Consider the following 26,717-nt stretch of genomic DNA (forward strand, 5'->3'; position numbering starts at 1 on the left):
TCGTCTTCTTTCTCCCAATTCTTCCCAGCCCAAACTATGCAACATTTTTGTAACGCTACTCTTTTGCCAGAAATCACTCAGAACAAATCGAGCTGCTTTTCTTTGGATTATTTCCAGTTCTTGAATCAGGTAATCCTGGTGAGGGTCCCATACACTGGAACCATACTCTAGTTGGGGTCTTACCAGAGACTTAATATGCCCTTTCCTTTATATCCTTACTACAACCCCTAAACACCCTCATAACCATGTTCAGAGATCTGTACCCTTTATTTACAATCCCATTTATGTGATTACCCCAATGAAGATCTTTTCTTATATTAACACCTAGATACTCAACAGTGATCCCCAAAAGGAACTTTCACCCCATCAACGCCGTAATTAAAACTCAGAGAACTTCTCCTATTTGTGAAACTCACAACCTGACTTTTAACCTCGTTTATTAACATACCATTGCCTGCTGTCCATCTCACAACATTATCGAGATCACGTTGCAGTTGCTCACAATCTTGTAACTTATTTATTACTCTATACAGAATAACACCATCTGCAAAAAGCCTTGCCTCTGATTCCACTTCTTTACTCATATCATTTATATATATAAGAAAACATGTCTGTCAGGTCATCAGCCCAGAGGCTGGTTGGATCCTCAAATAGCACCACCAAAGATAATGCGGTTATAAGGAAACCCCAAAAACCAATGGCAGCACCAAAATGAGGCGTACTACGCAAGATGAGGAGTGAGGTAGTTTGCCATTGCTTTCCTCACTGGGTCAGAAAGTACTATTCCAACACGACTGACCCTATGAGCAACACCTTTCATAACACTCATACGCACTGGTTGTGCTCTGAAAGTCATTACTCAGCACCACCCATACCCCAGCAGCTACCATGTTGTCACAGCCATGGATGAGACTGGGACTTTGGTGGAAGCTACACATTACTCTGGCCTGTGCCAAGAGATGGATGCAAAAGTACTGTATCCATCAAGAAATGACAGCAGGCATTAAGAAAACATAAAGGTCCAATAATACTGCCCTGAGGAATTCCCCTCTTAATTATTACAGGGTCAGATAAAACTTCGCCTACTCTAATTCTCTGAGATCTATTTTCTAGAAATATAGCAACCCATTCAGTCACTCTTTTGTCTAGTCCAATTGCCCTCATTTTTGCCAGTAGTCTCCCATGATCCACCCTGTCAAATGCTTTAGACAGGTCAATCGTAATACAGTCCATTTGACCTCCTGAATCCAAAATATCTGCTATATCTTGCTGGAATCCTACAAGTTGAGCTTCAGTGGAATAACCTTTCCTAAAACCAAACTGCCTTCTATGAACCAGTTATTAATTTCACAAACATGTCTAATATAATCAGAAAGAATGCTTTCCCAAAGCTTACATGCAACGCATGTCATACTTACTGGCCTGTAATTTTCAGCTTTATGTCTTATCACCCTTTCCTTTATACACAGGGGCTACTATAACAACTCGCCATTCATTTGGTATAGCTCCTTCAAGCAAACAATAATCAAATAAGTACTTCAGATATGGTACTATATCCCAACCCATTGTCTTTAGTATATCCCCAGAAATCTTATCACCGAGCTCGATAAATGCAGTCGCTTAAGTGCGGCCAGTATCCAGTAATCGGGAGATAGTGTGTTCGAGTCCCACTGTCGGCAGCCCTGAAGATGGTTTTCCGTGGTTTCCCATTTTCACACCAGGCAAATGCCGGGGCTGTACCTTAATTAAGGCCACGGCCGCTTCCTTCCGATTCCTAGGCCTTTCCTATCCCATTGTCGCCATAAGACGTATCTGTGTCGGTGCGACGTAAAGCAAATAGCAGAAAAAAGAAATCTTATCAATTCCAGCTGCTTTTCTAGTTTTTGACTTTTGTATCTTATTGTAAATGTCATTGTTATCATATGTAAATTTTAATACTTCTTTAGCATTAGTCTCCTCCTCTATCTGGACATTATCCTTGTAACCAACAATCTTTACATACTGCTGACTGAATACTTCTGCCTTTTGAAGATCCTCACATACACACTCCCCTTGTTCATTAATTATTCCTTGAATGTCCTTCTTGGAACATGTTTCTGCCTTAAAATACCTATTCATACCCTTCCATTTATCACTAAAATTTGTATAACTGCCAATTATGCTTGCCATCATGTTATCCTTAGCTGCCTTCTTTGCTAGATTTAATTTCCTATTAAGTTCCTTCAATTTCTCCTTACTTCCACAGCCATTTCTAACTTTATTTCTTTCCAATCTGCACCTCCTTCTTAGTCTCTTTATTTCTTTATTATAATAAGGGGGTCTTTACATTTCTTACCACCTTAAAAGGTACAAATCTGTTTAAAAGGTACAAACCTGCTTTCACATTCCTCAACAATTGCTTTAAACCCATCCCAGAGTCTGATTACATTTTTATTTACCGTTTTCTGCCGATCATAGTTACTTTTTAAAAACTGCCTCATGCCTGCTTTATCTGCCTAATAGTCCTACTTTTAAGACCTGCCTTTCTAACACATTTATTTTTTAACTACGACAAAAACAGCTTCATGATCACTAATGCCATCTATTACTTCGGTTTCCCTGTAGAGCTTATCTGGTTTTACCAGCACCACATCCAGGTTATTTTTCCCTCTAGTTGGTTCCATCATTTCCTGAATCACCTGTCCTTCCCATATTAGCTTATTTGTCATTTGTTGGTCATGCTTCCTGTCGATCACATTTCCTTCCCAATTGACATTTGGTAAATTCAGATCCCCGCTGTCGCTCTCCTCATCAAGACACTTCGGGAGATGAAAGTTATTACCTTGGGACACATGAATATCAAATAAACTATTTGTGGCTTGCCCGCAAATTGCCACGCAAATAGAAACAACATTCCATGGTTTCCCATTTCTCTATGTGATGTTTGGGCGCCAGGGTTACAGTTTTAAACAAAACTGTAAACCAAAATTTATATTTACTAGCATAGAGACTTATACTTAAATCACAGGGGTAGTATTTTAAATAATTAACCATTAAGTATCGCTTAAGAAAAAAATTAACGCAATCTAAAATACAAATGAATCTATTATTTTTTTAAAAATGAGATGAATCGGAAAAGTTCCTTAAAGCATGGAGGGATTTAGAATTTACTTTACTGAATTTACTAATTGCTTGCTTTCTCTAATTGAAGCTCACCAATTGCAGCTTTCGTTGAAGTCATCTGGTTTCTGTGGTTACTCGTTCTCTTCTTCTCGATGTAGAATTTGCTCCATGGACATCCATCCTTCCTTCCTTCTCTGATATGGTACGGGCTATCTGGACTAGCACTCCCTAATTGCCTAGTCTTTAAATTAGACATTGGCCCTATACTTGTAAAAGCTGATCAGCATTGATCGTAAGAGGAGAAAATTCAGAGACATGAATTTTTCCATATTAGTAGAAATCTCAATCCAACTGAGCAATACTATTTATACAGTATAGACTTGTACCAAATTCCGTAGACTTGAACTAAACATAGTTCTTCGTCCAGAAGATTTACTGAATATAACACAAGCCGTAAGCTTGTTTCGTCTCACGCAGATCCGATAACATTACCGCAGCTGAGTACTGTATCGAAGCGAGCACATACCGTCTCAGAATCAATAACGTCGTTCACAGTAGATGTTCACAGTAGAAGTTAGGTTCTCAGCAGAAGTTGTAGTTAGGTTGTTAGGTCCCGTTCTCTTGGTGAGGATCTCTATATATCCGGGCTCACCCCCACTCTTGGTAACAGTTTAATCTCAACTCATATACAACGAAGTATCTGATTCGTAGATCAAATTATCAACTCCCCTTCTCTTCTTTCTTGACAAGTCCAGTAGGCGTGGCAATGATGTAGCTGACCAGCTTGCAAGCCTTGCGCGCGGGTCGCTGTTTACTAGCCTTGGTTCATGAGTTAAACCCATGAGTCATGTAATTTTCCACGCTCAAGAATAACCTTTCCGTATACACAAATATGAGATGAAATGACAACAACTATATTTCAACATATTAACCAAATCCAATACATAATAAATTCCTATATTTCATAATATAATAATAAATAATGTTATAATATATACAATATGATTGCAAAAACCTAATTTACCAATGGTTGACGTAGAATAAATATGTTATTACAAATAATTGCCGATGGCGGATAAACTTGATATCAAAATGATATCGCGTAAAATGGTATTATATTAAATTAGTAGGGCTGGAGAAGCCTGGACGGTTACACCGCTACAATCACATTCCTTTCCATGTCGTTTTGCACATAGCTGATTATCTTATCAAATACTTCTGAATCCGTGTCCGCGCTACCCTTTCCCTGTCTGTACACTCCAAAGACATTTAAGTTGCCTATTATCTTTAGAAATGAGCCTTACACCTAGAATTTCATGTTTCTCATCTTTAACTTTTTCGTAGCTTACAACTTCTTCTTTCACCAGAATGAATACTCCCCCTCCCACCATTCCTATCCTATCTGTACGATACACACTCCAGTTCAGTGAGAAAATTTCTGCATCCATTATATCATTTCTGAGCCATGATTCAACTCCTATTACAATATCTGGTAAATATATACATACATTACAATTGGATGGTGTTATGCATCACTTGACCAAGCGCCAAAAGTAGATTTTGAGATATTGATACAAACGCAAAATCCTTTGTATTAATTCATATTTCCTTTTAAATGTGAGGTATTATATACCAAAATGAAGATAAGAATATAAATTTTCTTCTTAGTGTATTCAATTTAGGGATATTTGAAGTATATCGTCGTAATCTGAGATAATGGCGCTTGGTCACTTGATGCTTTATTGCGCTTACCTGAGTTTTTTTTTTTTTTGCATCACTTGACCAACAAATAAAATTGTCATTTAGTGTTAGATTTGACTTTTAAAAATTCAATGCAGTGTAAAATATGGTACTTATTAACTGATTTTATTGCTTATTTAAGTACAGGATTGAATAATACATAACAGCATACAACATGACATAGAAAAAACATGAATTTTAGAAGATACAGTAGTATAGATATTACACTGCTACCGAGCTCGATAGCTGCAGTCGCTTAAGTGCGGCCAGTATCCAGTATTCGGAAGATAGTAGGTTCGAACCCCACTGTCGGCAGCCCTGAAAATAGTTTTCCGTGGTTTCCCATTTTCACACCAGGCCACGGCCGCTTCCTTCCCACTCCTAGCCGTTTCCTGTCCCATCGTCGCCGTAAGACGTATCTGTGTCGGTGTGACGTAAAGCAACTAGCCAAAAAAATACACTGCTAGATCATAATATTAAGGCATCATAAACACACAGTTTCTCCAAGTGTAATATAATGAAGGATTTTAAGAATTTTCAAGTTCAAAATCCATATTTCCACAATCAAACCCATCTATATCATCGTCTATTCTAGGATCACTAAACAAGACCTTATAGAAAGGCTTAGCATCATATTAGCTCCATGAGAGAGCGCAGGTCGTTCAGTTTTGCTTCTGAAACTGGTTTTGCATTGGGCCATAACAGAGTGAGTAGACCATGTAGAGCTGATGCATTTTCATTCTGAAGCCGCGACCAACAGTAGATTTCTTCAACTTCAACAGTACGTTCTGCATCAAAGTGCATTTTGAAGAAAATGGTAAAAAGTTTATCTTTTTTCAACTGTATTTCTCACACATGCAGCCAGTTTACCTTCTCACTGTGTGCCTGCTTTCTGTTTAAAATGTGCTTCCCCAGATGAACCGTACTATGAAAATCCGGTCCGGTCATTCTGGTCACAACAAGCAGGTTCTTCTTTCGGCACATCTTCATTACATTTATGAAGGCACTGCTGAAACTTGAAAGCACGTTCTACATCTCCAAATTCGCTGTCGTTAGGGAGATGGCCTGGAAATAAAAATATTCGTGTAATCTTTTCAATGGTAGGGCGTTGTTCCAAAACTGTGGCGTTGTGCATGTTTTCCATGAGATGCTTATACAAGCAGGATCCAACCTCCTGAGCCCCTTGTCCTGCTTTTCCTTCCAACAAGACATAACAGTGATCTTTATTAGCTTTCCCACTATGAATCCTTAACCACAACTGGGCTTGTAAAAAACCACATCTGTGGGAATACGGGACAATGGCAGTGTTTTTTCAAGGCCAAATCAAAACGTTTCCAGTTTTTCATCGAACTTTGATTTTTTCATATCGGAGGATTTTAGATTCCGGGCGTATGCCGCAGGGAAGAAAACCTGTGCGGGAATCTTCTACGCGGGAATTGACATTTAGCATCACACGACCAAGCGACTGCACGCTTGTCGTGTGGTCATTTGATGCGTAATTCAGACTCGGAAATGGTGGTTGGTCACTTGATGCAAAACTTCAATTTAATGATTGAGAGGTTGGCGTTTGGTCAAAATTCATTTCCCGCGAAATCATATTGAGAATTAAAGTGCAAACAATAATCTATGTAAAGTTTACACCTTTAGCTACCAGATGGCGCAATAATCTAAAAAAATCAATTTTGGCGCTTGGTCAATTGATGCATAACACCATCCAATTATAGACTGTTATGCCTTTCAGCATTCACTCTGCAAGCCTCTGGGAATGTACTAAACGTCGCCACAATCCTCGATTTTCAACTAGTGTTGTGGCCTCATTTAGTTCTATACCTCTTTTCTTGAAATCGTTAGAAACCGAGTCTAACCATCGTAGTCTTGGTTTCCCTCTACTTCTCTTACCCTCCATTGCAGAGTCCATTATTCTCCTAGGTAACGATTCCTCCTCCATTCGCCTTGCATGACCCCACCACCGAAGCCGGTTTATGCGTACAGCTTCATCCATCGAGTTCATTCCTAACGTAGCCTTTATCTCCTCATTCCGAGTACCCTCCTGCCATTGTTCCCACCTGTTTGTACCAGCAATCATTCTTGGTACTTTCATGTCTGTTACTTCTAACTTATGAATAAGATATCCTGAGTCCACCCAACTTTCGCTCCCGTAAAGCAAAGTTGGTCTGAAAACAGACTGATGTAAAGAAAGTTTCGTCTGGGAGCTGACTTCCTTCTTACAGAATACTGCTGATCGCAACTGCGAGCTCACTGCATTAGCTTTACTACACCTTGATTCAATCTCACTTACTATATTACCATCCTGGGAGAACACACAACCTATATACTTGAAATTATCGACGTGTTCTAGCTTTGTATCACCAATCTGACATTCAATTCCGTTGAATTTCTTACCTGCTGACATCAATTTAGTCTTCGAGAGGCTCATTTTCATACCATACTCATTGCACCTATTTTCAAGTTCCAAGATATTAGACTGCAGGCTTTCGGCACAGTCTGCCATTAAGTCCAAGTCATCGGCATAGGCCAAACTGCTTCTATTAAATTACTTAATTCTATTCCTTTCTTTACAATACTTCTACAGTTGAACACTAACATTGTTATGTCATCCCTACTTGACTTCCAGATCTCTGTATACCCTGATCACCGCTCCCTAGACAACCCCGTTTCCCTGAATGTACCTCCCTGTTACCCTTCCAAACAAATTTCCTAATTTGTACGTACCACTGCGGTTTAAGTGAAGGCCATCTGAGCGCAGATCCCTATCTCCTACCCACCCATTAGGATCTAGAAATTTCACTCCCAGTCTCACACTTACCCACTCCATAGTCTCATTTAAATCCCTAATCACCCTCCAGTCAGTATCCCTCCTACACAGAATTCCACTGATAACAATCTCCGCTTCCTTAACTTCACCCGTGCTGCATTTATCAAATCCCACACATCTCCAAGTATGTTGGTACCCCTCCTCCCTCTCTTATACTTTCCTCAACATTTGCCTCAACCTAATTCCTGGATAACACTCTACCCTGGTTCCCTTTCCTCCACACACTTTCCCCACATGTCTAACGATGGAATCCCCCATGACCAGAGCCTCAGTCCTACCCACCTCATTTGATCCCTTCCCCTCCTGGTCAGCCCTATCTTTCCTGATAGCTACAGAAACTACTTCCTCTTCCCTTTTGTCCTTCCCATGACCCTGTTCCACCTGTCTTTTCCTATCCTCTACTCTACATTTCTCTTTCCTACATTTTCCCTTCCTCCTACTTCCACACATCTCAGCAACAGTTCCCTGTTCCTCATCTTCCCTCTGTTGCTCTACCTGGAGTGGCTCGTACCGATTTCGCACAGACACCTGTACTGAATTCTTAGCCTGCAATCTCCTTTCCCTTAGAACATTAGACCACCTGCCTTCTACAACTCCCCGCTTTCCTTCCTCTCCCTCTTGTACACCTACTGTAACCTGTACATTGTTTGAGGGAGGCCTATCTTCCTTCCTGTCTTCTATGAGAATCCTAATTATCTCCCTCAAACTCTCCAACTCCTCCCTCATACCCCTCAATGCCTCGCCAAACCCACAGTCTCTACACTTGCACTCCTTAGCCATTCTTTGCAGGGAAAAAAATAAAAATAAGTAATCAGCTGCTTTTGTATTTATTTACACAACTACCATGTGCATGTAGCAACAATCGACAACAATTCTAATAGAATCATCAACATTCCAAAAAATGTTAAGTACCATAATTATCCAGTGAAATTACCGTGTATTCTCTTTAACTTCTTTTAAATCGAAGTTTACAGGCGAATCTTGTTACTTAATATAATAAATAATATTACTTGCGTAATAGTTTGAACGGATATCTATACGAAATATCGGAAAAGTTGCGGCGAAAATTACAATGAGTTACAACTCTGTCATGATAATCTGCCTGTGTAAGTATTATACCAACGAACCTACAGATATTTTAAAATATTTTTTTAAAGTTAATATTATTACCTAAAAGTATTTGAAAAAAATGAAAATGAAAACCTACCACCTGTTTTCCAGTCAATGACCGGGTCAGGGATGTAATGAATGATGCAGATATAGGCTATTAGTACGATGGGGTCGCCACTCCCAAAGTGATTTATTAATGAGTGATACATGCTATGAAATGGGAATGAAGAGTGTTGCTGGAATGAAAGATGACAGGGAAAACCGGAGTACCCGGAGAAAAACCTGTCCCGCCTCTGCTTTGTCCAGCACAAATCTCACATGGAGTGACCGGGATTTGAACCACGGTATCCAGCAGTGAGAGGCCGACGCGCTGCCGTCTGAGCCACGGAGGCTACCTAAAAGTATTTACTAAACCTAAATTCGAACAAGGTACACCTAGCTAGCCTACTTAACCTAGAAAACGTAATCTACTGAACACCAAATGAATTACTTGTTATAAAATTCAAATAAATATCACTACTTCCAATTTCTACCAACAAGCACTAAACACCAATATATAAATAGCAGTAAATGGAACACACCAACTTTATATTTCATAATTGCCAATCTAGCCCTCTTTGTGTGATAATCCCCTATGAATCTGTTGCATTTTCCTTCCGTAAAGTATGAGTCAAAATTATTTATTTGTGCATATCAATTATTTATTTATTTTTCCCAAATTGTAACATTACGTCTACTAAAGTTTTTGTAAAATTCAGTACCCTTGTGGTCACACATAGTACATGTGCTGATGTTCTTATGAAAAAATTATTCTATTATTTCTCCTGATTTTGGCTTATTTTTTGACGAACGTCAAACATTTTTTTTCAGCATTGTATCCCAGTCCTTCGCTTATTGGCCGCTTTCAAATGAAATATCGATGTTTATTAATACGAGAAATTCACGCAAATGTGCGATGTTTAGTGAAACCTGTATATCGCAACGCGTATATCAATTGTAAATGTCTCATTCTCGCGTGCTATGTTCGTGTTCACATCAGTCTAGTCAATTCTAGAGACTAGTCGCTAGATTTGGTGTCTATTTTAGTAAAGTAAATAATATTAATATTACTGGCTTTACATCCCACTAACTACTTTTATGGTTTTCGAAGACGCTGAGATGCCAGAATTTAGTCCCGCAGGAGTTCTTTTACATACCGACACGAGGCTGACATTTCAGCACCTTCAAATACCACCGGACTGAGCCAGGATCGAACCTGCTAAGTTTTTAGTTATTTAGTGAGCATTTCAAAAATTTTAGGAGCCATTTGGAGATTATTCTCGCAAATTTTAATTTATTACTTGATTATGGTGACATTGCGTTTTGCATAATCGCGCGGATGTGTGATGCAATATATTAATCTATGCATTTACTAAGTAATGGCATCTAAGTACATGACTGACTCACATGTGTAGATCATGTGTTCATACCATTTTCGGAAGGCTTATCAGAGACCAATCATTTCACTCACATACTTCCTGTGAGGGAAATAGAGATGTGAAAAGTTTAGGCTTGTAGCCTCATATAGCAACAGCAACAGTTGAGTTTTGAGACAATAAGTGTTATAATATATGCCATAGTACTCAGGTATTGCGCAAGACATGTAGAATAAGCAGTTTTGACCAATTGTATCTCCTGATTTTTCCTGATTTTCATATCAAAATCTCCTGATTTTTTGTTTCGTAAAGTTGGCAGGTATGTGGTAGCATTCCATTCCTCTGGTTCACATATATTTTGATAAATACTGGTACTTGCACTCTGTGTCATCATAGTATTCCAGTTATTAGATCCCTGCTCTGAGACGCTCATAGGAATGGGAAGTTGGCACACTTAATGGAAACGGCAGAGCAGTGTTCACCGCTGTTTTTTTAGGCCAGGATATTCCAACTCTGGAACTTGGCATTGTTAGAACGTCGGCGTACTACTGTTCATGAAAAGTGAGAAACAGTGCTGTTTTTCATTTGATCGAGTATTTCATATGATAGCGTTCCTTTTAACTAGGACATTTCAGTCTGTTAGTATTGTATTCTGACAAGAATACCAACATCATTGCAATGACCCATGTTGAGTTCAGTGTAATTTTTGTCCGTGTCTGTTACAGCATCACAGGGAAATGGATGGGTGGATTTTAATGAAACTTAGTGTTTCAGTTTAAGGTGGAGTAGGATCTTAACTATACCGTAAGTAGTTAAAAAAAATTCAGCAGGAAGGAGTGCATCAAAATGGGCCTAAAGCATAAAAATCGGTTTATCTCTCTTATGGTTGGTTTTACACGAAAATGGCTTTGGCAAATTTTAGTTCTGTACCTTTTTCTGCTGCAGTGAAAAACAAGGGAAGTATTATTGGCAGTTGTGTGAAAGTTGTCCAAGATGATTATGGTGGCAGTGACTATTGTTTTAAGAGGAAGTACAACTGGGCAACCATCCTCTAGCAGTCCAAGAATCAGTTACTAACTCTATAGACTGTAAAGAGAGTTGCTATGGAGATTGTTCCAGCAATATTTTAAAGGCTTTGTACATCTGTCAGAATTTGTAAAATATTACCCCAATTTTGTTTTGCTTTTTTTTTTTTTTTTCCCCTAATACTGAAAGGAAGAGATGAAATCAAGATCAGAAATAAAGCAAGCAAAATAATATGAAACTGCAAAAGGCCACAAAGATCAAGGAAGAGAGTACACTGACTGAGCAAATGTCATGGGATAGCGGAGCACTGATGCGCAGGTGTGTTGTCTGCGCACCACACGCCCCCTGTGCCAGCGATCTTGTGAGCAGTGGCTGTGCATGTTACAGGTGTAACATGGAACGTCGTCGTGAGCTAACACCGAACGGGGTATGGTGGTCAGTGCCCGACGGATGGAAAGTACGATTTCGGAAGTGGTGCGGGAATTCGGCTTCACACGATCAACCGTGTCCAGGGTGTATCATGAATGGTTGAATGCGGGTGTCACCGTCCACAACAGATGAACGATCGGCCGTCTAGCCACCCTCGATGACCGTGACCGGCGACATCTGAGACGGATTGTCAGTAGTGACAGACGGGCAACCGTGCAACAAATCACGGCTCAATTCAACACAGGCCGTGCTAGACACGTCTCCCAGTGGACAATCCGTAGGAACATGGGTTGTATGGGGTATGGGAGCCAGCGCCGCACACGGGTGCCACTGTTAACCCAACGTCTTCAGGCACAACAACGCGCATTTGTTGCCAGTCACCAGGGATGGACACTAGAACAATGGCGTAACATGATATGGTCGGACGAATCACGATTTCAACTGCACCATGCCGATGGGAGGCACCGTGTATGGCGCAGACCACATGAAGCGATGGATCCCGCCTGCCTCGAAGGATTGGTCCTGGGCACTGGTGTCTCTGTTATGGTCTGGGGTGCATTTTCCTGGTATGGAATGGGCCCCCTAGTTATTCTGAAAGAGACTTTGAATGGTACGCGGTATGTTGAGCTGCTCGGAGACCATCTCCACCCATTTTTGGCCTTCCAGCGCCCAGACGGTTCTGTGGTGTTTCAAGATGATAACGCGCCGCCACATCGCTTCCACTGTTAAAAATTAAATAACTGGAAAGGAGGTTCAACCTATTCAATACTCAAAAGAAAGAAACGTAGCAATCACATTTCTATTTAAATGGGACCAGTTTCGACCTTAGTCTAGGTCATCATCAGCCATAAAAAACATGTAAAATGTTTATGAATGTTGGAGGTCATTTACACTCTGTTAGGCACAAAGACACGACACCACATTCTGTCCTGCACAAAGTCACAACACTAACAATCAACATGCGAAGATCAAAAAGGCTTGAATTCGCAGACGAACAGATCTGTAGTAGAAAGCCGCCAGCTCCCGGTGACCAGCGCAGCACACACAAGGTCACGCGCTGCGGCCAAACACCAAAGTAGAGTGGAGAACGTTTCGAAGGTCCAGAACCTGTCACGGCTGCGGGAAGCCAAGTACGTATATAAAAATATACGACGCCAATTAGTACAACCGAATGAGCACCCGTACTCCAGCTAAGTTCTTGGTAAACAGTTGACTTGAAAAAACAATTGTAGAGAGAAGAAAAAAATGTCGCCCGGGAATGGTTCCATTAACATGCAGCAGAGGTCCAACAACTGCCATGGCCACCCAGGAGCCCCAATATGAACCCTATCGAGCATATCTGGGATGTCCTGGAAAGCAGGCTCCGTGCAGTGGATCCTGCACCCACGAACAGACCAGCATTGGCGGCCGCTCTGCAAACGATTTGGTGTCAGCTGCGTCCAGAGGACTACTAGGGACTTGTCAACTCACTTCCACGGTGTCTCATTGCAGTTTGCTGGGCCAGAGGAGGTCCCACACGCTATTAGGTGACTATCCCATGACATTTGCTAAGTCAGTATACATCATGACAAGCTGCTGACAGGGAGAGGCATGCCCACTTATATGCCTCAGAATCTGGAGAACAATATGAGGGGGTAGACAAAAAAATGTAATCATGCTTATGCTAAGTGATTGTCCCATCAACGACGGGTATTACAGCTTGCTTAACACTAGAACAGCTGAGAATCTTACTTTCCTAGAACAGCGGTAAAAGGTAATTTTGACCCATTGTAAGAAATGCTTGAAAATGTTCAAATTAGAACTCAATAAGAGATGTATTTTCTTCTATTGTGTTTCCACAAATTTATTTTACACACAAAGACCTGACGTTATTGTATGGACCTTTTATATTATAAATGGGCATATGATTAATCACAAACAACTGCATTGTGTTTCTGTTTCTCTAAGGAGTTTTCACAAAATTAACCAATTCAACACCTTTTGTTAGTCATATGTCCATATTGCAATAATTATACATTATCAGAAATACTTAAAGGAAATTAAAAACAACCTAAACATATTTTGCATACACAACTTCTTACTTTTCGTGCACATTTTCTGCACACTTCTTTGAGGCACTTGCTGCAGGCATCGCTAGGCTTGTTACCTTTACACAGACCAACTTGGCACTTTTTCCGCGTTATAGATGGGCATGGTCCTACAACCTACCCTTGCTCGTTCCATCTTGTTAGGTCACTTGCCAGATGGAGGATAAACTTCCGCTTTATCTTCCTACCTGTTTCTTCCTTCTAAATGACCCAAGTATTCATAGCTGTTAGGTTTAGGATGTTGTAAAAGACATGCCTTGGCCACCTTCTGTATGCATCCTTGGTGGCATATTTACAAAACCTTTGGTCGACCACATCTACCGTGTAATTCGTGCCATTGTATAAAGTTACAGTTTATGGCTTCTTCTTCGTTCTGTGTTACTTAAGCGTGTTCTGTGGTAAGAAGGATGTTCTTGTTCTTCTTCCCTTGGTATGCTGTCAAAGTGCACTGTATGTTCCCAGTCTGTTGCAAGATGGTTAGGCATTAATAGTGAAGACAATTTTGCACAAATTTGTCTCGGATTTCAGAGACAAGAGCAAACTTGTTAACTGGCAGGCACTCAACTGGGGTTAATTTCTCATTAAAATGGATGAATCTGAGAAGCTATTGAAATCTATCTCTTGACAATGTGTCCTTCATGGATTGCTATCCACAAAAAAGACAACCATAAAGATCATCCCCAGACGCACCTTTCGAACATAGAATACTCCAGGTATACATGATGGCAATCATAGCCTCCCAACTCCTCGTGTGACACATCCAGTCCGTTTTCTTGAGTTCTTTCTGAGTGATTGATTCTGTGTGTCGTTTTATTATTAGACGAAACATCAGTTCATCAAAGAGAAGAAGATGAAAGGCACTAATGACAGAGTCGTTAACTCGGTGATAAGCATATATTGTAGGACCTCCCCGCTCTTTCAGGACGTTCACTGCAGGCCAGCCTTCCAAATGAAGAGTTAGAATCTAAGACCTCCCACTCGGTTTTGTCTCGAGCGACCATTTTCACTCGTGAAACACCAAACTGAGATTGAGACATTTGAGGCAAATTAGATGCAGATTAGCACTTTCAACTTCTGCTGATAACTCATCCTCTATCTCATTATAATCTTCGTCCTCACTAGTTTCGCTTGTCACTAGCCACTCTTCAGTAAAAAGAGAATCATAACGAATGTTTGTAAGAACACTTTCTAAATGAGATGAATACAGTAATCCCGTTAACTGAAACACTAATCTGACTATTAGGAAAACAATACTAATATTCCAGGCCAGGTACACACTGTTGTCTGGCAATGCAAAATCCTGCGTTGTAATAAGGAATAGTACAGGTGTCAAAATGACCCTTTCCATTTTTCCCAGGTTATGCCATATCAAAAATCTATGAAAATGTAAATATTTTGCTGGGTGTGATACATTCCCATAAACAGAACAAAAAATTGTGAAAAGTCAAGATATTTGAAGAGAAAGTGGAAGTATGCACATTATTAATGAAAGATTGAAGGTGGATGTCATTTTGACCCCTTCCGCTGTTCTGGTGTTAATTTATACATTTCTGTACAGGCCACATGTTGGACACACCTGCTGTAGACAGATTAGAATGTTGAGTGAATTGTAGAATAGTGAGCACCAGGGTTCTTTCACATGCCAGTGTGAACAACTACATCTTGCATGCAAGAAATGAACAGGCTAACCACCCAATTTCTGCACTGATTTCAAATATTCATACAGCTATCTTGAAGACGACACCTTTTTAAAGCACAGTGGTTATATATTCCAAATAATAATATTGACTCATTATATATGATATGTAAAAGGAAACTTTTTATCACTTTACTCACTCATCAGTGTTCATTAACTGTCTTTTAATTTCTGTCTGATAATTAATTCAGTGTGATGTTTTTAATGGGTAAACTTTGTTTGTCAATTTACACTCCTTTAGGTTGGATGCCTACTCACTGGCACCTGTACAGACCTATAGCTGTATAAATTTACAAATAAGAGATTTAGTGTTTACCTAAAAAGATTCTGGATTGATAAGAAAGCTGTCAAGACTAATCTTGCCTATCTTAAGATTCTTTTATATGATTCAAACCTAATCAAACTTGCATCTTGTACAAAATTAACAGTTTGATTTATACTTATTTTTCTCTCTCTTAGGTGGATGAAGAACCAGAAGATATTCATAGTAAGCCACATACTGATGAACCTGCATGTGTATTACCATCAGCATCCGTCTCCTCTTCACTGAGATCTTCAGCTCAAGTGTTTGTTCCTAGCACCCAGCAACAGTCAAGTACATTTGCCATGCTGGGTTCTCGTAATGGCCCTAACTTGGAACTGCCAGCACAAAAGATCTCTCCGGCAAATCTCCGGCTACGCACAGGTCTAAGTTTAGAATTGCCTGCAGACAAAGGGCATTCATCCAAAGAGCATACTAACATTAAAACTAACAATGATCCAGATTCAGAATTGCTTGAATGTAAAAGAAACTTGTCTTCCTCCCATAGTAGTCTGAGTTCCTTGAGTAATACAGAAGTAGCTGAAAATCCAGCAGGACAGAAGTTGCCACCTGGGTTATTAACTCAGGAGACAAATCCAGAAGTGCAGCCGGAAGTGGTGAACTACCAGCCAACTATAAGACGACCACCTCCTGGGTTCCCTGCCAAGAACTTGCCCTGGGGACTGAACAGCAACATCACATCTCAACAGTCTACTCCTCTTGCATATGGTAGTGATGTGTCTAAACCAAATACTTTCATGAACCCAAACCCTTTCCCTCAAAACCAAATATTCAATACTCCAAATACTTCCTTTGCTTCTCCTCTGAACTCCTATGGAGTACCTTTGCCCCATGCTTCCTTCGCATCAGGGGATTTTATAGCATTTCAGTCACCATTCTACTTTCCAAATCAAATGCATCAACAGCAGTACTTTCAGCCATTGCAAGCTCCACAATTTTTTGCGTATAACCAACCAGGGATGGCAAATTTGTGCAATCAGTCAGCCTTGGTGAACAGTATGCTCAATTCTTCTCTGGTGCATTCATCACATGTAAATGGACCTCCGCCCGCTCATCTACCTAACCCAACCTTTAAAGCAGGTGTTGGTTTTGTGCCACCCAAACCTGCTCAAAATACTCGACAAAAAGACTTTTCTTGTTCATTTGATCGAAATTTGAAACAAAGTGTTCCATCACCTCTGTCTATAGACCCAAGTGTAATATTGTGTGGAAATGTTAGTTCTAGTGCTAGTACAAATAGTAGTGAAGTAAATAACCTTGAAAGATCAGAGGACTTCACTTCAAAAACTGTGGAACAATTACATTTGGATAAAACGAGTGAATCACAACAGGTCACGATTGATAAGAAATCACCTGATTGTCATTCTGTAGAGGAAGATGAGATTGTCACTGAACTTGAGAAATCTTGTACTGATCCTGACTCAACAGAACAAAACACGACAAAAACAACTTGTGAACCTGAAGTGCAGGAGGAATCTATCACTAACATAGCCTGTGGTTCAGAGCAGTCGCGAGAGGAGGATTTTGTTAGCGCAACTTCTGAACCACCTGGCTCAGTGTCTTCCTTAGTGAATCCCATTGAAGATTATGAAGACGTTGTATACAGGTAATTAGTATTATTTTTACTAGTATTATTATCATTACTATTTTTAGTAGTATTATTGATATGTACTTTATTGGCATTTCATGTTAACTTTCAGTAACTATTAATTTTGTAAAAGATTGTTTATATTGTCACTGTGTATCATTATTGAAAAAATTACATGATTTATAATGGAGCTCACCACCTCTAACCATAATTATTCAAGCCAGCCAGGCTGAATGGCCCAGATGAAAGAGGGCTTTACTCCTGGCCCTAAGTTTGCAGGTTTGATCTCAGCTCGATCTAATGGTATTAAAAGTTTTAAATTATGCCAGCCTTGTATTACTACATTTACTTAAATGTAAAAACTACTGCAGGACAAAATTTTTAGGCACCTTAGCACTTTCAGAAACAGAAAAATTAGTTAGTGAGATGTAAAACAAATAATATTATTAGTATTTCAAAAATTAATTTCCCAGAAGGGAACCGTAATTGGATTTCACCAGTTGTGTTATAGTATATTCAAGCTCCTTAGGCCTTTTCAGTTGTAAAATTACCAGTGTTTCACCTTACTGTGGCAGTGGGATCGTCAGTTGGATTGCCACACCTTTTTAAGATGCTGGCAGCTAATATGCCACTGAGACTTCACTGCACGTTTCCTTTGTAGGACAATACAGTTGCAGTGCACTAGAGAAGATATATACTTTCACTTGCTTAAATGCTAGGTTTTTATATATATTATATAATTTTGTCACAGGTATTTGTAGCCAGAAAGTTTTTGACCTTTTATTTTTTTCCTGTGGTTGACATTACGCTGATGAGATAGAACTGGGAAGGAAACGACCATTGTCTTTATTAAGGTACAGCCTCACCATTTGCCTGGTGTGAAAATACATTTTGCAAATGTAAAACAACCACTTCCCACTCAGCTACCTAATCCAGCCTTTAAAGCAGGGCTGCCGATAGTGGGCTTCGAACCTACTGTCTCCCAAATGCAAGTTAACAAACACATCCAATAACTAAAACAAATGTACAAACACACAAATGATATTAAAAAGTGAAAAAGACACTATGTGCACAACATGTAAAATATGACAAAATTTAAATCAGGCTCTAAAATGCGTTGCATCATGTTAAAATGTTCTATTCGTGCTTGTTAAAATATCATGAAAATGCTGAAAAGTTCCTCTGTTGGACATTGTCAATGGTTGAATCAAGGACGGCACACAAAGATATGGTTAAATAACTGGCACATTCTTAATTTGCAGGTGGTAGACATTCGCAATTCTCGCAATTCAATGAGGTACCCATGAAGTTAACCTGAATAAATGGTAGACAAAATTAATGAACAGAAGGAGAGGGAGTGCTAATCAAATGGCACAGGTTATATGAGACTTACCTTTCGTTGTGGCTTGTGGTGCATGACCTACTGTTATGTGCCTCGTACTTAACGGTTGTGAGATTCAAAGAGTGAGGGCGGGGATGGGAAAGGGGAGAGAGGAAGGGGGGATTAAGGCAGGGCTGAAGGATGTGGGAAAACAGATTTCTACTGAGGAAAGGTGCTGTGAATAGTATGAAAAACTGAATTACGACTTCATGGTTTGACGTTTCTAAAAATGGTAATTAGAAGGTCAAACCGGATATTTGTTTTTTTTTTTTTTTTCTGAAATGAAAGATTATATAATTCGGGTTAAAATATTGATCTGTTTGTGTGAAGTAGCTTTCTATAATGTTAAGGAGGGGTCCTTATTTGATGATTTTGCGAATTTCCATATCTTGTTTCATGTCTGTGAATTTGTGATTATGGTCATGCATATGCTGTCCTACAGCTGAAAATATATCTTACTTCTGGGCATTAACGTGTACTAAGTACCTTATTTTAAAGCTCCTTCCAGTCTTTCTGATGTAAGAAGAATTACACTCCTTCCAGTCTTTCTGATGTAAGAAGAATTACAACTGTTGCAAATAATCCTGTACACTCCTGATTTTGAAAAAACTATTGAACTTGTTTATGGATTATGTATGGATTAAGACTTCTTATTCTTCTTTTCCTACCGCTTTTCCCACACCTGTGGGGTCGCGGGTGCGATCTGTGTCGCACATGTGGATTTGGCCCTGTTTTACGGCCGGATGCCCTTCCTGACGCCAACCCTATATGGAGGGATGTAATCACTATTGCGTGTTTCTGTGGTGGTTGGTAGTGTAGTGTGTTGTGTGAATATGAAGAGGAGAGTGTTGGGACGGAAACATACACCCATTCCCCGAGCCAGAAGAATTAATCAGAAGCGATTAAAATCCCCGACCCGGCCGGGAATCGAACCCGGGACCCTCTGAACCGAAGGTCAGTACGCTGACCATTCAGCCAACGAGTCGGACATGGATTAAGACTTCTGCATTCCTATTGTTTTTGAAACCTTCTTTTACATCGTGCTTTTTAAAGATGTTGGTGACTTTGTAAATTTATTTGTTGAACGTAAAGGTAGAAAAAAAGAGTTGTTTTGTTCATCTTTTTTCAAAGTGGTTGAGGGGCAATATTTATATTTATTGATTATTCTTTCAATAAAGAAACTGTTGTATCCATTAGATTTGGCTATATTACGAATAGTGTTCACCTCATTTTTGAGGTCTCCTTTTGACATTGGAACATTGAAGGCTCGGTACACCATGCTGTTGTACGCTGCACGTTTGTGAATTTGAGGATGTGAAGAATCTTCATGGATTGTAGTGACTGTTTGGGTAGGTTTTCTGAAAATCTTGTGTCTTAATGAGCCTGGGTGCCCGATAATAGTTAAGTCTAAAAAATTAATTTTCCGTCCAGTTTCGGATTCAGGTGTGAATTTTATATGCGAATCAGTGTTATTTAGATTAATGAGAGTGGTAGCAGCGTCTGTAATGCTCTCATTCATAATTACTATGGTGTCATCTACATATCTTGCCCAGAAAAGGATGTTGTCAAAATTATTATTATCAATTTTGGTGTGTTCCAAAAAATCCAAGTTAATCTCAGCTAAGATACCCAAGGCCGGCGATCCCATAGCCAATCCTTGTTGTTGATAAATAATGTTATCAAAAGTGAAATAATTGTTGTTTATAACTAATTTAAGCATAGACATGAAATCTTGTATTTCTAATATACTTAGGCCGCTGTATTTGCTTAAATTGTTTTGAATTATGGGATGTACCTTGGAAATTTGTATGGTAGGATACATGTTTACAATATCGAATGAATGAAGAGAATGATTGGGTTAAATATTAAACTTTGTAATTTTTCGATCGATTCTTTAGTGTTTTTAATGGATTTTTTAGACAAAAATCAATATTTCCTTCTTAAAAACCTTTGAATTGTGACGCTTTATATAACGGACTCGGTCTATAGTTAGTGATCAGGCGAATGATGCCGGTTTTATGTATCTTGGGAGGGCTTTGGCTGTGGGTGAACCAGGGTTCATACTAATTACAAGATATTAGAATCATCCCGTATTGATGGTTTTCACTTTACAAAGGAAATTTAATATGTCTTCCTATTCAGTGCATACACATCTCCATCATTAGATGGAGTAATAATAGTCAAACATGTTTCAACTCGTTTGAGCCATCTTCAGTGAAAAAAGGGTTAAAGTTATTTACATAATAGAAGCTAAAAAAAAAAAAAAAAGGTGCTAAAACCTAATGAAGAAAAGAATGAAAACAAATGAGACATGGAAGAATTAATTCAATATATATATATATATATATATATACACTTCCGTTATTAGATGGAGTATTTATTATTATTACAACTTCCCCCATGCGGAGGCTGCCACAAGGACAAAGTATGTCGACTACACAGTATTTTGTCTTCTAAGTTACTGTTGACTTTGCTAGTGTGCCAGGTAGAAGATTCCCCAAAAGGCTCAGGAATAGATTTGCAATATGGTTCGTCAGATGTTATATAGATGATTGCGGAGTATGGTCACTGAACCTCGTATTGCGGCGATAGCGATGTCGTGGAGTCGTGTCCGGCTGAGACCGAGAGAATCCCATAGCTGTACAAGAAATTTAGGGATTGTGCCTCGAGCTCCGATCATGAGTCCATGGACGGAAATATTGTCTAGGTGATATTTATCTTTATAGTAGTTTACAGTTGGCTGGTAAATTGACTTCTTTTCGGCGTCCACCTCTTCGGCCTGGCCAACGTGCGACTCGAAGCGTATTGTGGGATCTAAGATTAGTCCTTGCTTGCTAGCTGGTTGAAAGGCTATCATGTCAATACGTCTCTTACTCCCGTCGGTAGCTAGGCCAGAGACCTCTTCGTGCACCGTGAAACCGTGATCCCTCAGCGAGGTCGCAATCATGTGTCGTATTGTATGATGGTGGGAATTTCTCAATACCTCCCCGTGAGGGCAGGCTCCCAGGACGTGGGCAAGGGTTTCGTGCTCTCTGTGGCAACGCCGACAGAGGGTGTTGTCCTGGGACCTTCCTGGCACAGAGCGAACGGCGCACACGTTCGCTGTCATCTTGATGGCCTCTCTCCATTCCGCACAGGATAAGCCTCGGTGATCTCTTATCCATTTGTTCGCTGGCGTGTATTCCTGGAAGAGTCAGACGCCCTTTCCTTTGTGCGGCAACTTCGTCCATGACTGAACTTCTCTGTCTTGTATCTGTCGGACCTTCCTTACGTTGGGAAGATGGCTATTTTTGGACATAACTCGATCATTCATTTCTATGCCTAGATCTTGCAAACAAATTGTACGCTCTTGTTCCAAGTTTCTAGTTGCATTAATGTAGCCGTTATTTGCAAGCGATAATTTATTACAGATGTTAATATGCTGTAGTTTGGCTTCCCAAGTTGCGCGAACAAACCGAGGCCTTTATACTTCCTTTCGGAGTATACCATGTGATCCGGAACGTCTGCTGGTAGTTGTAATAATTCTTTAGTTCCACTCTTTAATATTTTATCCGCATCTGATAGAAAAGACTGAGGTATCTTGTTTAGGGGAGTAACTTGGAGTGGATAAATAAGAGTAGGTGATATTGAACTGTTTAAAATTGAAAATTTCTGGTCAGATTGCAGCAATGGTGAGCTAACAAGGGTGTCAATCTTGTTTCGCGTCTTTTCAAGTACGGCTTGTGGATCCAGTTTAATTTCATTGATGAAATTCACACCTAAGTAACGAATTGCACTTCCGTTGCACTGTGATTTAATTTCACAGTCGTCATTAATGATGATGTTCTCCTCCGTTAGCCGACCTTTCTTGATAGAAAGACAAGCTGATTTTGAAGCGCTGATGTGCAGGCCGAGTTCCTTAAATCTTTCTATGGCGATCCTGGCTAGTTCGGCAGCAGATTCAGTGTTTTTCCCAAATATTACCATATCGTCGGCGAAACACATTATAGTGAGGTTAGGCTCCTCGTTTGCAATCGAGTAACCGTAATTCCTTGCTAAAGAATCTTCAGAAAGTTCTTCCACAATATGATTGGTAGCGATGTTAAATAATGCCGGTGACAAAGGGGAGCCTTGAAGCACACCGCGATTAATTTTGATGGGTTTTGTTCCCTGTTTTCGTGTCTCTATCTGTGTTACGTTTCCCTCTTGTAGAGCAATTATCAGTCTCGTCAGTTTTTCGGGAACTCCGACCGACTCCAGTGTGCTCTGGAGGTGCGCATGTCCGACGTTATCAAAAGCTTTGCGAACGTCGAGAAATATAATGCATGCATCGTTCTTTTCTTGCCTAGTGTGCTGTAAAGCGGCTTCCAAAATTGAGGTATTTATGTAAGTACCGGGTGTATTGGTGAAACCTCTTTGGTTGTCATGAAACCCAATGTAGTTCCGAAGCTGTTTGTCAAGAACTCTCTCGATGACTCGTCTAATAACTGAGCATATAGTAATTGGACGCCAGTTACTGGGATCGTTTACGTCACCTCCTTTGTGAACCAGAATTGTACAGGCTTTCTTGAAAGTCGATGGTACTAACCCTGTTGTTAGCATTCTAGTGGCGATGATTGCGATTATCTCTGAAATCGTGCTGTTTTTAATAGCTCGGACGATTACGTGGTCAGGACCGCTTGCGGTGTCTATCTTGATTTTCTGTGTTGCCTGAATAATGTCTTCTTTAGATATGACCGGATTGTATAGGTCGTTAGTCTCCATGATTTCACTCTCAGTGAATTTTTGAGGGTATTCTGGTCTTTTGTGGTCGTTAGGCCTAGAAAATATGTCCGAAAAGAATGTGTGCAATACATCTTCTTTCAGGCTGCAAATTGGTTGTTCGTTTGTAAACACATTGCGTATGGCTTTTCGCCGCTGATTGTAATAGTAGAACTGAGTGGATTCATACATGTACTTCCTTCTTCTCTTCTCTCTTCCCCTTTTCGTTGATCTTTCAGGCTTTGAAGAGGTCCTATATGAACGTTGGGCAGAATTTAGTTGGCCATTCTTTCTCAGTTCGTAATATTTCTGGGCGGGGTGTTTCGGCCCGGAAAGAATATGTGGTACTGAAGCTAAGAATTGGACAAAGTTATTAACGGCCTCGTCGAAGTGGTCGTCTGTTAGGTTTTCAGAAAACTTTGATTTCCATTCAATCAGATCGCGGTTGTACTCGTCCATATTCGGAGCTTGAGTAGTAGCGGTATTGGTTGTGGTTTCATTGGACTGACGATTCTCTGGAGAATTTCGTATAATGCTGATTTTACTCTGCTTCTTGACCAGGGTATCTCTGTGCACTGCAGGGTGAGCTCTGCTAACGTGTATGCTTACGCCCCTATCGGATCGATAATATTTTCCACAGTGCGTGCATTGTACACCATGTGATTGTTGTTCGTCGGAAAGATTGTTAGCCATATTGCGAACATGTATATGTGACCGTATGACTACGATTAAAATATTCTTATCTATGCGCTGTTATCCAGAAAAGAATATAAAACGAGCCACGTGATCTTCTAACATCACTGCCTTGTCGACTTGATTTACTGAATGAGGCGGCGGAATACTAGGATATATGACAATCACATAACAGGCGACATGTATAAAAGTTAACCATACTAAACTTTTCAACTATCAATAAGCTACACCACACGAAAAAAATAAAGACTATATACACTTCAAGTCCTCTCGGATAAGGGATGTACAGTACTCCACAAGCAAGAAACCGTGAAAAGATGTAAGTTTAAAGTAATAAATGTCTTCCTTTATGATTGTCTCCACAAAACTGGGTCACGTTTTACGTATACCTTCCGCCAGGTTTGAGTGAAGTATAGATCATATCCTATGCAAAACCAAACGAAGAGTGCAGGTTGTCCTTTTTCCAGTAGAAGGACTTCTCTCCAGTATGTATCGTTATGTGTAGCCGGAGGTCACTTCGCCTAGCGAATAGTTTGTTGCAATACTAACACTGAGAGAGCCTTTCCCCTTTATGAAGAAGCAAGTGGGTGCGAAGATTACTAAGTAGACAAAACGTCTTATTGCATTTCATACAGGGGTATGGCTTTTCTCCAGTATGTACGACTTGGTGTTGTCGGAGGCTACCCTTTAACTTCAAACGCTTTATTGCATTATTTACAATAGAATGGTCTTTCTCCGGTATGCGTGATGATATGTTGCTTGAGAGACGGGCTTGACTAAACGTTTAATTGTATTCCTGACACTGAGATGGTGTTTCTCCATTATGAAGAGGTGGGGGGTGTGCCATTGTAGATTACCTCGCTGGGTAGGCATTTTATTGCATTACCGGCACTGGAATGGCCTCGATCCAGTATGTGTAACAGTGTGTGTTCGGAGTTTGCTGTTAGTTGTAGACGGCTTGTTGCATTCTTAACAGCAGATTGGACTGTCTAGTATGCGGCGTCATGTGTTTTCGGAAGCTAGATCCATTTTTCAAATGCATTGTTACAATCCTGGCATTGGGAGGGCCTTTCGCCATTATGAACAGGCAGCAGGGTTTGGAGCTGAAAGTCTACGGAAATCGTTTTATTGCATTGCCTGCACTGGAATATCTTTAATTCCCGTATGAGGAGTTGCGTGTCTTTGTACAATGCTCCTTGTTGTAAACCACCATATTGTGATTTTTATTTTTTACGGTGGAACGGCCTCTGTCCAGTATGCACGTTGCAGGAGATTGCCCCCGGTTGTACAAGCTTTATTGCGTTCGACGCAGCGTAACGGTTTCTCTCCGGTATGTGTACACTATCCGTGTTCGTTGACTAACCTAGACCCTTAGACAACAGTACATATTCTTGACTAAAGAATCTCCCAGTAAAAGACGAAATTTAAACTTAACCTCTTTTGATTACTCTGTTATTTAGGACTCGCTCCCGCGTAAACGGCTGTAATACCTTCTTCTGGATTCCCAAGGACTTCAAAACGATTTGCTGTTGTTGAGGGCGATGTGTAGTTTATGTCGCGTGTTGTCGTTGGGGGTACTTTCAATGTTTGTACTGTCTCGTATTATTCACTTCTACGATGTTTTCTCGATCTAGAAGACAGTGGATTTCTTCCTGTGCATTTTTCTCTCTTCTTAATATTCTAATAATTTTCTCCTCAATAGCAAGCTGCGGCTTGATTTGGCGAACGATAGCAACGATAAACTTGGTAGCCACTTCATCAAAGGTCCCATGTCCATTATGGCTATTTTCCCCTTAGACTGCGTTAGTATCACGTTCTTTTATTTCTTGACCCTGTGTGCATAACACCTGTCTACATCATAACCTGCACGTTTCCCCACACTGTCTGTATACCGGTACTGCCGTTTTCAATTATGGCTAGAAAAATGTCATTATGGCGTACTTCCAGTTTGAATGACTTGTAACGACATCGCATTGATGTACCAGACCTCTTGTCAACATGGGTTTCATTGTTCAGGTGGTTGATTTGCAACTCATTCTTCAAGTAAGTTAGAGATTCGGCGGTGCTTGGGACTCTGAATAATGTCCTATCCATTCCATACTACAAGAATGTCCACTAAATAAAATGCTGGCACACGAATTTATCATAGAATAATTAAGTAAATATACTCTTGTTCCACCACACGAAATAGTTCTCTTATTATTCAAGGTGCCACTACTCCAACACTGGCTTGGATGTCAAATACTGCCACGTTACACCGGTCGTAATCAGTAAGTTACATATCGTCTAACAGAAAGTTTGAATGACTTGCAACAACCGTCGCATTGATGTATCAGACCTCTGGACCACATGGGTTTCGTTGTTCAGGTGGTTGATTTCCAGTCCGTTCTTCATACAAGATGAGAGACTCCACGGTGCTTGCGGCCCTGAATAATGTCCTGTCCGTTCCATAATACAAGAATATCCACTAAAAAGAAATAATAATAATGCTGCCACACGGATATATTACAGAATAATTAACTAAATATATTTGTCGACACATCAACTCTTGT

The 26,717-nt window shown here is 40.0% G+C and overlaps 1 protein-coding gene across 2 annotated transcripts in view; it reads left to right on the forward strand.

The window, feature by feature from the left end:
* Window positions 1-26,717, forward strand: part of LOC136858067 (uncharacterized) — a 579,094-nt gene that overhangs the window by 389,434 nt on the left and 162,943 nt on the right. For both annotated transcript variants that reach the window (XM_067137317.2, XM_067137318.2), the window contains exon 15: window positions 15,901-17,369. In XM_067137317.2, coding sequence (XP_066993418.2) covers window positions 15,901-17,369 — 1,469 coding nt within the window. The remainder of the gene's footprint in view (window positions 1-15,900; window positions 17,370-26,717) is intronic.

This window comes from Anabrus simplex, chromosome 1 (assembly GCF_040414725.1).
Source record: "Anabrus simplex isolate iqAnaSimp1 chromosome 1, ASM4041472v1, whole genome shotgun sequence".
NCBI lineage: Eukaryota > Metazoa > Arthropoda > Insecta > Orthoptera > Tettigoniidae > Anabrus > Anabrus simplex.